Source organism: Sinocyclocheilus rhinocerous, unplaced genomic scaffold, assembly GCF_001515625.1.
Source record: "Sinocyclocheilus rhinocerous isolate Xijiao unplaced genomic scaffold, SAMN03320098_v1.1 scaffold5484, whole genome shotgun sequence".
NCBI lineage: Eukaryota > Metazoa > Chordata > Actinopteri > Cypriniformes > Cyprinidae > Sinocyclocheilus > Sinocyclocheilus rhinocerous.
This window is the reverse complement of record NW_015627741.1, coordinates 324,603-337,064: the sequence shown is the minus strand read 5'-3', so window position 1 is coordinate 337,064 and position 12,462 is coordinate 324,603. Positions and strand designations below refer to the sequence as shown.

General features: G+C 38.6%; 1 protein-coding gene and 1 long non-coding RNA gene across 2 annotated transcripts in view; one reads left to right on the top strand and one right to left on the bottom strand.

Moving 5' to 3' along the window:
- Positions 1 to 254: 254 nt before the first annotated feature.
- The window catches only part of LOC107734443 (PRKC apoptosis WT1 regulator protein-like), a 27,353-nt gene continuing 15,145 nt past the window's right edge, over positions 255 to 12,462 (top strand). The window contains exons 1-2 of the mRNA XM_016546405.1: positions 255 to 971; positions 6,640 to 6,668. Of these exons, the coding sequence (XP_016401891.1) occupies positions 891 to 971; positions 6,640 to 6,668 (110 nt within the window). The 5' untranslated portion in view covers positions 255 to 890. The remainder of the gene's footprint in view (positions 972 to 6,639; positions 6,669 to 12,462) is intronic.
- The window catches only part of LOC107734451 (uncharacterized), a 16,034-nt gene continuing 14,377 nt past the window's right edge, over positions 10,806 to 12,462 (bottom strand). The window contains exon 3 of the long non-coding RNA XR_001639097.1: positions 10,806 to 10,816. This is a non-coding gene — a long non-coding RNA (uncharacterized LOC107734451). The remainder of the gene's footprint in view (positions 10,817 to 12,462) is intronic.

Sequence of the window (12,462 nt, the reverse complement as noted above, 5' to 3'; positions counted from 1 at the left end):
ATATTTGTACAATAATGGCTTCCTTTGAAAATGTCTTCATAGTCATTTACTGTTGTGACAGTAATTTGCCCTCAAGTTTATAAGCTGTCTTAATTGACATAAATGATTGTCATTAGGCAGGGGAATGTCTCAATTTGACTAACGGGCAGCGGAGTGCAGAAGTGACCTCTTTAAGACTGCAGCGGGGGCTTATGAACTGTGCCTTTTTATTTACTGATCCCTGGGGAGGGGGAAAGTAAGTGTGTGTGTGTGTGTCTAAGTCATAGTTTGTACAATCATTTGTGTTTACCAATGCCTATGAGAGGGTTCAGAATTTGCTCCGTCCCCAGGAAGTGTTGATAAAACTGGCTGGCCGGAAAGCTTGTGTAAATTATTACATTCCAGTTTAGGCTTGTACGGCTATTTTTACCCTCCCAGCCCTGTTCTGAACTCCACCTCCACTCTCTCTCCTTCTTCCTGAACAGGAAAGACTGGTTTACGTGCAGCCAGAATACCAGTTTCTCTCTCTGTCACTTTTGTCACATAGGGAGATGGGTGTTATCATTCATAATTAGCTCAAACTGTTAGTATTCTCTAAATTATCATGTTTATTGGATCGTGTTTAAGGTTGTCTGTTTTAAGACATGTAAAATGTTCTGTTCCCACCCAGTGTGCACTGGGACATTCCACTTCCCAAAAATCCCCTAGACTCATACCACAGAGGTTGTTCGGTAGCACACTTCCTGTGTCTGTTTGTGTATGTCTAGAGAACACAATTAGACTATCTCATCATGTGAAAATAATCCACAAATCCCAAACAATCTGAACAAACTAAACTGACCGAGCCTGAAATTTCTCTGCAGAGCTTGGATGAGCTTGATGACGATGACGGAGAAGAGAAGGAGAGGAAGATGGAAGAAAGTCTTACGCAGCACAACACGGTCCAGAACGAGGCGATGACCTCTGACCCCGGAGAGGCCCACTCGATACAGGTGAGAGTGTGTTTGTTTTAGTAATGTCAGAGGATAATCCTGCCTCTAGAGGATGTAGAGTGCAGTCACCGTTCTGCCTTACAGAGGCAGTGTTGACCAAAGAAACAAACAGAAAGCAGGGCAGTCGACACTCATTCTGCCTCAAGCCACAATACAAAGCAAGATAACAACTCTTGACACTAGACATGACTGTGTTTTGTCTTTTATTTACCTTGTGTTACCACCCGTCTAGAGAGGAAACGTGACCCAGGATCACATCAGCATCATCTTTTTGACTTTTTATTTTGGAGTTTTAAAACAGAACTTCAGGGGTGCTCAGGCCACGACAACATGCCAAACAAATTAACAAAAACAAAAGCTTAACAAAAAATTAAATTGCCCAAGAGAAATGAAACACAATAGTAAAATACTACCCTTATTGCTTTTCATGTGTGAATTAACTGTGTAATTTACAATATTAACAATGAATACATATCAAGTTCAATATATTTTGTGTATATATATATATATATATGTATATATATATATATGTGTGTGTGTGTGTGTGTGTGTGAAAACTTAAAACATGAAAATTAAATATTTTAAACAAAGTTTGGGGAAAGTGTAAGAAATTCATTCTTTTATTCAGAAAGGATGCAATAAATTGAGTGACAGGAAAGCCTTTCTATTCATCAAAGAAACCTGAAAATTGGATCATGGTTTCCCCAAAACAAAATTAAGCAGCACCAGTTTTCAGCATTGATGATAATAAAAATTAGTGGGCAAGATTTTGCATTTTTCGGCGCTCCTGACTTTTATTTTGACAGCGTGTTGATTAGTGTGTATATTAGATATTACGATATTTTTTCTCTTAAGATATTTTTTCTCTTTTGATTCTGTAGACAAAATATATGCCAGCTTTTACGAATAATGTACTATGTTTCAGGCATTTAATCACCCTCATATTGTTCCATATCTGTATGGCCAAACACAATATAAGATGGTTTGTAGAATGTTCATGCTGCTCTTTTTCATACATCGCATCTATATAGTGACAATCTAAGTAAAACAAGTAGTCCATAGAATTTAAGCTTTATTCCAAATCTTCTGACGTCGAAAGATAGCTTCGAGTGAGGAACAGACCAAACTTCGTTATTCACTAAATATCCTGCCCACATTTGTCATTTTTAGGGGCTCATTGAAGGATAAGAATGGCTAACTGTCTGTGTGCCATCAGCAGAACTCTGGGAACATGATTACGTATTTTTCTGAATGATGCATCGTTTTGTTATATCTAATTTCCTCCTGTTAGGTGGTTGATTCCATGTAGCTTCTGGTTGCTGAATGCATAAAGGAAACAACTAGGATGTGATATCTGACAACATAATCACATTGACATTGTGTGAGTGCATGCCATCTTGTATTACTTTCCCCTGGAAAGAATCGCTACTGTATTATTCTGTGAGAATTTCAAACCTATTATTGTGAAATATGAAAGGACTTTAGCGAGCAATTGTGTGCAACTAAAGACATGGTGAAAAGTGCTTCTCTGAAAAGCCATTCAAATGTGTTTCAGTAAGATTCATAATTATGTTTAAATAAAGAAACTTATTACTGCCCGAGCCGTGAGAATGTGAGTGGTTACGTGTTTCTGTTGATTCTGACCATGTTCAGCAGTCTATGCCAACCCACAGTTCTCCAGATGTTGGCCTCTGTTGTATCGGACACAGCTCACATTGTATGTAGGATATTACACAACCGTTAGTTCTAGTCCTCTAATTTGATTGTCCACGGGTGATGCACAATATATACAATATATACTCTGAATGACAGCACAAATAGCCCAACACAAATCAAATCACTGAACTGATAAGCCTTGTGGTTATTTCGCCATTTTGCTCATCAAACTTATGGCAAACAAACTTTTTGGCTAATTTTTTAACATTATGGGAACAAGGTGTTGTTATGGTACATGTAATTCGGATACTAGAAAAAGTCCATTACACATATTTCCTTCGCGTTAATGTCAATATAGAGTGCTGCAGTGATGATCTATTTTTGCATGCCAAAAGTAATGTGACCGACAAAATTTTGATTCTTACATGTTTTGCTCATTATAATTTTCACAAATGAATACAACTTTTATGAATTTTGAAGCCTAAATACAATAACTAGAAGTAAAAAGCTAAACATAGGCTATAAACGATGATATTTGATATATTTTTTTTATATTCTTTTGTTATTTATTTAAAAAAGTTTGAGATAGAATACTTTGCAAGATCATGATTATAAACACAGCGAGGCTGTAAAAGTGGATTAGTGAATAGATGAGTTTACCTGTTCGGCATTATGACGATTAATGTCCCCGACAAGCTCTGTAGTCCCATTTAGCTATTTGCTTTACCAACTACCTTTTTCAAGGGAAGTAAAAACATAAAAAAAATAAATAAATAAACATTTCAACATAACATAACCTGATACAAAAACTTGCACGTTCTGTTTTTTGTTTTTTTTTGCGTGCATTTTATTCCAAAATCATCAGGTACATTAGCAAGCGAGCATTGCAACGATGTAGTTTTTGACAGACAAAGATGGAGAACCTGCCCTTGAAAAGCGCTGGGCGTGATTATTTGATATATTTTTTTTATATTCTTTTGTTATTTATTTAAAAAAGTTTGAGATAGAATACTTTGCAAGATCATGATTATAAACACAGCGAGGCTGTAAAAGTGGATTAGTGAATAGATGAGTTTACCTGTTCGGCATTATGACGATTAATGTCCCCGACAAGCTCTGTAGTCCCATTTAGCTATTTGCTTTACCAACTACCTTTTTCAAGGGAAGTAAAAACATAAAAAAAATAAATAAATAAACATTTCAACATAACATAACCTGATACAAAAACTTGCACTTTCTGTTTTGTTTTTTTTTTTGCGTGCATTTTATTCCAAAATCATCAGGTACATTAGCAAGCGAGCGTTGCAACGATGTAGTTTTTGACAGACAAAGATGGAGTACCTGCCCTTGAAAAGCGCTGGGCGTGATTAATTATTTACCGTCGTGAGGTCAATAGTGCTGTTGTAGTGAATGCCGGCACTCCCTGAGACCCTGTTCCTACAGACGAATCACAGCCATTCAGCACAATTGCGTGTGTGATATTGCATAGTTAGAGTGGCATCCAGAAAGGTTTTGGAGTGTTCCCTAATTTTATGAGAGATGACAAAAGTAACATTATCTCCCCGTTTTTTCTAGGCGTCACGTTTAGAGTGGATGGCAGATTTACTCATCCCTGTCAGACGCGTGAGCATAGAGCGCCTCGAAAATTAGCTGCTGCATTTATCAGTTGCTTGGAATGGCTTTTGTGAAATTCCACGTCATATTTCACTGCTCTCTGACCTCCCACTAGACATGGTCGTAATCTACAAGCCTTCTACAATATTAACATGATGTCTGACAGTTCTCGGGTTCACCTATTACAGGGTTGGATGCACATGATGTGTCTCTGGATATTCACTGTAGTCTGTTCAAGGCCGCTGGTAATTAAGGGATGCAGTAAATTAAAAGATCATAGCTTTATGAGTATTATTCCTAGATAGTTTTATGCTGGGGCAAGCATTTCCCTTCTGGTGCTGTGTGTGTGTGTATGTGTTGTTTTGCTGCTTCTCTCTCTAATGAAGTCCTGATCAGCTCAAGGCCTCCCATCTGCTTCTGTTTAAGCTACGCTTTACCTTTCTTCTCTTCTGCCATACAAGGAAAACACGCTCTAATACCGGTGAACCGCTAGAACTCGCAGAACCGTAACAAACATTCCACAGGATCATCTCGCTCCAGTGTGGCGCCAGTGCAGCAGTGCATCGCTGGAAAATTCAACTCCATCTGTGCAGTTGTCTTCTGACATTTTGAAGCGGTGCCTCAAAAACCTAGTGAGCTGCCTACCCATACATCAGCTTCATAGATAATTTTGCTTATTAATTAATGGACAAAAATCATGGACAGAAACTGTTATTAGGTAGCATAGGTGCATTTGAATATTCAAATGAAATTGCGAAAAGGTGTCTAGGTGGGAAACTCAGTAGGGTTTGATACAGCACTTGCTTGAAGGTATGGAGTACATTTATTAATGTTTTGGTCAGAACATCTGCACTAGGGTTTGAGACACAGCCTTTGCGTGACAATATTGGATTAATTCTGAACCAAAGTGTTCATGCTTATTTGCATTTTTAATTAGCACTTCTCGTGTGAAGATGTTAGATGTGCTGGGAGGGACTTCCCATGCATCACCGAGCTGACCCCAGCAATAAGAGCAATGAGATGGTGACAGTGTAATTTTCACCTGACAAAGGCGCCCATTAGAAATGTTATGAATGAATGAATGATGCATTTATATAGCGCTTTAGTGTGTATTGTTGTACACCCAAAGCGCTTTACAATCATGTGGGGGGGGTCTCTCCTCAACCACCACCAGTGTGCAGCATCCACTTGGATGAGAATGGAGAAAAGCTGTTACGGAGTTATCTCATAACAGTTATCTCCTGTTATGGAGAAAAGCAGAATTTGCATAGTGCAATTAAATGCATTTAGCTTTAAAACGCTGCTCAACATCTGGAATTTGTTATTTTTTTTGCTCAGTAAGTTCGAGGCTTTCAGTGTTCCTATTTAATCTTACGAGGCCTATGTGGGTAAATATGAATTGTGTATGGGCAACAGGCAGGGCTGCTTGTCTATGGAAGGATTTGAATATTTATCGCATAAAGCAGGAAAGATTTAGGGCACATGAGCACAGCTTCAGAATGCCAGAGCAGGCCTGTGCCGGACTTTATTAGACTGGCCTTCTGAGATCCTGAGATTTTACCTTTTTAAATTGGCTGTCAAAATCACAAAGCCCATCAGATCGCAAACAGCTATGAATTCGTTTTTAAGCAATGTGCAATTTATCAGAAGAGAAACTGGGCTGAATACAGTGAATATATTTGCTTTCTCCATTTCAGTCGTAAATAAATCGTTCAAAATAAGACCAGAAAGAGATTGTAAGAACATATTTTTGGATAGATTTTCAAGGTACAGTATAGCATTGTTCAAAGATCTTGTGTGAGGCCTATGCATGTATCTGTTGAAACCTGCACAGGTTATTTTAAATTTTTTAACATTTAATTTCTCAACAAGCTCAGACCAAGAACCGCCAGCTAGATGCAAACATCTTGCTTCAGCCAAACAATATTTCGAGAGGCTTTGAGGCAATAAGAGGAATGATTAGTTAAACCTGATTTTGGTAAAAAAAATAAAAAATAAAAAATGAACACAAACATTATAAATAGCCGACCTTTGTGTTGCTGGAACATATGGGTCTGAAAGTGTTATGTATGACAGTTGCTATCAGCCTTTAGTGAGAGTTTGAGAATGATAACCATAACCTGTAGGCCGTCACAGTGATGGAACTTGTTTCTTTGGAGCAAACACAACCGTAAGCACTGTTTGAGTTATAACGCCTGGATTTATTGCTTTTTTAGAAATTTTTTGTCTGGTTAAGCATTGGTATCTCAGAAAGGGGCGTATGGATAGAGTGAGTCATGCTGTTCAAAGGCCAGCAGAAACTATTGGGAGGCTGCTGTGTGTGGGCTTGTGTTTGTGTATGTTTGTACATTAAACCAAGGGGTTATTCTCATTTTTATGCCTCTGTTTTATTTTTCAGGACACTCCGAGATCCAGAAGTCATAAGAGGTGAGTCTGACTGCATCTAATATCTATCAGCGGGTAAGATATGTCTATTCAGCACTGCATTGCACAGAGGGAGATCGAAGGGATTAAACCGTTTTAGCTGTTGACCGCAACTGGACCATTCGCTCATCTGGTTGGCTTCTGTCAGATGTAAAAAGTATTCTCCTGGCTTAAAAATTTGCCTTAGTAAAAATACTGAAAAAGAAGCGTCTCATCAGAAGAAAGGGATTTAAAGCCTGTGAAACGACAGCATGGCTTAACTGGACTCATTTTCAGAGCCACTGTAAGAACGCCAGTTGCTTTCGTTCTCTCAGTTGGCAGCAAAGTCATTCCTGAATTTGTTTCCACTTGAATGATACTTGTGGACTGTTTGTATCAAGCTGAGCAGACAAAATTAAGAGAAAGATTCTAGGAAGTTAAAACCTTAGTTTTTCTCTCTTCCTCACTCCAAACCAAACACTGAGTGACTTTGACAAGGAAATATCCACCTCTCACGTAATATAACCTCTCACGTAAACACTTCCTGCCCCAACAATGGCTATTTTTCTCATTTTCAGAGCCACTGTAAGAACGCCAGTTGCTTTCGTTCTCTCAGTTGGCAGCAAAGTCATTCCTGAATTTGTTTCCACTTGAATGATACTTGTGGACTGTTTGTATCAAGCTGAGCAGACAAAATTAAGAGAAAAGTTCTAGGAAGTTAAAACCTTAGTTTTTCTCTCTTCCTCACTCCAAACCAAACACTGAGTGACTTTGACAAGGAACTATCCACCTCTCACGTAATATAACCTCTCACATAAACACTTCCTGCCCCAACAATGGCTATTTTTCTTAAACATTTCCAGATGTCACATTAAATTTTTTATACCGGTTGCAGCAGCTGAGATGAGATTCACAAACCAATTGTTCTTTTGAACATATACATAAGGCAAGCCAGGTACAAGGTTCAAATAAAGTAAAATATGTTTGTTTGCAAAAAAAAAAAAAAAAAAAAGTTCATAAAGGCATTAGTAATTCATTTGACTGTAAGGGAGAAATTTAAAAGTAAATCTGTGAGGTAAATAGTGGTATTATCTATATTTAATTTACCACACTTTTATCTTTATACTGTGCTTACAATCTTTTAAACTTTGATGCAAAAGTTGTCCTGCTGTGTGTGTGTATTATATATATATATATATATATATATATATATATATACACCTTGCTACGTGTACTGCGTTAGGCTAACCGAGACTTGTCATTTGCACTTATATATATTGTTGCTCTTTTGTTAGTTTTGACTGCTTTTATTGTCCTCATTTGTAAGTCGCTTTGGATAAAAGCGTCTACTAAATGTAAATGCAGCGCTTGTGCTACACACATGAATGATTTCTCAAATTGTGCATCTCATTGATTTTCGCGTGGCAGATGATCAACGGACAGGTATTTTTATGTGGGAACCATATAACAACGTCTAGTGATCATTATATCATAGTGGGCTCAAAACAACCACCCAAAACATGCTAGCAATGGCATAGCAACATGCTAACAACCACTCAGAACACCTCAACATCCTGGCAGCTGGATGCCACATAAAGTGTAAAAATCCATCCAGTCAGTTGAACTAGTTCATTTAAATGAACAAACTGGTTCACTAAAATGAATCAGACCTCCCAGTTTACAATTGCTTGGACTTATTTTGCACAGAAAGTGCCAGTGCATTGTGGGTCCAGGGTGATGCAGACAAAAGCCCATCTGAAGCTCAGTCTGGCCGTTTGATTAGTCGCCCTGATACTTGCACTCGAACACCCAGGGCTCTGCCGCAGCCGGCACGACAGGTGGACGGCAGAACCGGCGGCTGAGACCGCAACAGACATGCTCTCAATGCATCAGAACAAAAGGAAGAGCTAGCCATAAATATTAAAGTAATAATGTCCCATTGCAGATAATTAATTAATCTTTTGGTGGGAAGTAAAATATGTCTACTATGGCTATTTGAGTGCTAACCAAAAGTTTATTCTTGAGGAATGAACACAAAATGAATTAAATCTGCAGCCAGCTAGCATGGCCAACATATTTAGAGTTGACTTCTGTTTGTCTCTCTCTCGCTCTTTCATATACACACAAAGCCCCCTGCTGGGTTTCCAGGAGCAGATCATTACCTCTGCTTCCTCCTGTTTCCTCTCCACAGGGGACTAATGCAACAGAGTGGTTGTTACATTCCCAGGACATGAACATTCAGATTGGACATCTGCTCCATTCTCCGAGTTGATCAGATTCAGACTTCGCTATACTGATAGAGCCACGGCAAAATACATCACACACCTCATCTGGACACAATAGTGGACCTTTTCCTTTAGGGTTTCCTTTTATTATTACTACTTTTTCTTCAGATCTCTAACCCTAAGAATGAGCAATAATAATATTAATAATGATGCTTGTCTAACCTAAATCGTTTGGGTCCATTAACATTAGGCTTGTTGGTTGCACATCGGCTCCATTCTGTACGTATGACCTGAAAATCCCTATTAGATGAAGCACTTCACCGTACCTCCTCATTAGCTGGAGGATTGGAATGGCCATTTGTCAAAAGAGAGACACTCTGGGAATAACTGCGGGGAACATTTGAGCTGGCAAATGGTTTTTCAGTACCTGAGCGAACGTCACTCAACCAGACCTCTGTGGATGATAATGTTATGGGGGCCAGTGCTCCCTTCAGCCCGTCTGCAGTTAGAAAGTGTAAAGATCTTTAGAAGAGCGAGGCGAAGCGATTGGAGCTAGTTCAAGTCAGAGAAGGATATTCCTGTGGTGCCAGTGTTGCATTTGTCACTTTCAAAGCCGATTTCACAGCAATTTCAACATTTCTGAATTAATTTTTTTTTTTTTTTAGCTGTGAAATGTAAATGTTTGAAATGTAAAATGAGAGGTTGTTTTGACTAGGGCTCTGTCTTCTTTTAACTTAAGGGTGGCCGCAAATGTGTGCTGCAGATTTGAACAACACATGCTTCAAAACAACGTGAAACTGCATTTGCAACACATTTAGCTTCTGTTTCTGTAGATTTTACTGGATTAAAGGGGTCATATGATGCTATTTTAAAGATCATTATTTTGTGTATTTGGTGTAACAGAATATGTTGACATGCTTTAATGTTAAAAAAACACATTATTTTTCAAATACTGTACATTATTGTAGTTCCTCTATGCCCCGCCTCTCTCAAACACATCGTTTTCTACAAAGCCCCTTTTTCCGACAAGCACATTCTGACAGAGTCGCGTGACAGACACAGTGATGATGCTCGTATGTATTTGCAGTACACAAGCCACGATTAAGAAAGCTGACTGACTCAACTGTAATGTGATCCTGTCTCTCTCTCATGCACACACACACACAACGTGATACTCTACACGGCGCAAAACTCCAGTATTTGATTTATCAACCTGCCGTCAATAGCAAATACTTAAACTATTAAGAAAGCATACATACAGTAGCTGATTCAGAATAAGCGCCAGATTGTCATAGCAAAGTCTGAATTGACCCATTTTTTTTAGAAATAGCCTTTGCACAGCCAGCTTTGTAGGCTACTCTCCTAGGTTCACAAAACTGTTGTCCATAAAATGCGTTGCACAAATTCGAACATCTGGGTTGTGCTGTTCTGTTGTAAATAAATCTTAACCAATGACTCCTCATTGCATCTACTTCCGGAAGGCCAAATAAAGTGCTCTTGCTTTCGCACAGAAACACACAGCGTCTCCCTGACATGGCTGCATCAACACTACTGCTGTTCCTGAAACCAAGCCTTCTTTCTTTGCGTGCACATTTGGGCGGCATTACGCATATATTTCCACATCGTGACGTAGACATGTGGGGGAGTGTTTGAATGAGGCGTTTTAGTCTGGATCAGCCTTCTCTTTTAGATAGAATAAATCCTTTTGTGGGAGACTTTGAGCTTTGTAACTCTGCAGATCTTATACATGCACAAATAGCTACATAACACACTAAAGAAAAAGAAAAATAGAAATCGCATCATATGACCCCTTTAAGAGGCGGTGTTAAATTACACACAGATAAAGCAATACTTATGTATAATGCACATCCTTGTCTATTTATTCCACACATAATTAAGACTAAAGATATAAAAAATGAATCATAGACATCTACCACAAAATTATTTCTTTTCTATTACAATAATTAAGGTCACAATCATCTGTAAAGTTGCTGTGAAACAACTTGTATTGTGAAAAGCGTTATACAAATAAACCTGACCTTACTTGACTTGAGTAACTCTTAAAGGGATAGTTCACCCAAAATGAAAATTACCCCATGATTAACTCACCCTCAAGCCATTCCAGGTGTATATGACTTTCTTTGCCTTGCCTTGAATCGGAGCTATATTTAAAAATGTCCCGGCTTTGGGGGTCGAGATTTTGAAGCAAAATAAAGTGCATGCATCCATCATAAAAAGTGCTCTACACGGCTCCAGGGGGTTAATAAAGGCCTTCTGAAGTGAATCGATGTGTTTGTGTAAGAAAAATATCCATATCCAACTTAACGTGTAGCGCAAGTAAATCATGGGGTAATTTAAATTTTGGGGTGAATTATCCCTTTAACTAGGAATTTTCCATGAAGAAACTGAAGGCACTATAAGATCAGGGACATTTATTAAGAAAATAAATAGGCTCAGTTTTGATTTCATGATCTCCTTTAAGAGGTGTATCCAGATGATTCTCTGGATGAGACTAGCCACAGAGACTCTGTTTTAGGCATGCCATTTCTGCACTGTCAACGTCACCAATCGGAAGCGCAAAAGTTGAGGTTTACGGCTTTATTCTCAGTGTTTCATCGGTCGGGCGCCCCATACTCACACCATCGGTCGAGGCAATGCATCTAACTTCTGATACATGAAATCTTAAACATTATCTAAAGTTTCCATGCATCTACAAATTCTTGGGCAGGTGAAAAAAAAAGACCACACATATGAGCCTTTCTCTGATTCGTTGCCAGTTCTTTTCTTCCCGCTTTTGTAGAATGTACAGGCCTCGCTCAGAACAACACTCCGAAGTGAAAAGAAGGCCTATTAATTTGATTCCCGGAAAGGGGTTATCAGCCGAATTAGTGAAATATTATGAAGGAATCCTCTCCAAGTCTTCCACATATGTAATTACAGAAATGAAGCTGGTTAAAATAAGTTCCACATGAATATTCCCAGAGTTTCTGGCCTAAGTGAAGAGCGAGAGAGACGGGGAGAAAGTAAAACAAATGGAAAAAGACAGATATTCTTCCCCAACCCCCCTCCCTTTTTGACTAGCTGCACAGCGGTGTCCCAAGGCACAGTCCTGTAAGGAGCAGGTCTGTTCTCCTCGCTAATGAAAGCGCATTGCTCTAATGCCTTCTACTGTGCCATAAAAAGGCTTTTCATACTCTGGTAATTTACTACTTGAGCTTTCTTATTTCCGCTCCTGTGAAATAAATGACGCACTTTCCGAGCCATTATGTTAGAAAAGGGTTGAGGTCTCATTTGAAGGAAGAAAAATGTGTGAAAAGATGTTTTAGCGAGGCTTCTTTTATGACCAGAACACCGAATGAAAAAGTGCACACCTGTGTTTTTTATTTATGCTTTTAAGAAGCGCCACACATTAGAGGTGTGCAGTACCACGAACCGGGCACACTGATCGAAAATGCTATTTCAGCGTTAATAAGCATGACCCCTTTTAGTTTGTTGTGTGCTGTATATGACATGTTCAAAAGGAAGGCAATATGTATTAATTTAGATGTTCCAGATAAATATATATATATATATATATATGTATATATGTGTGT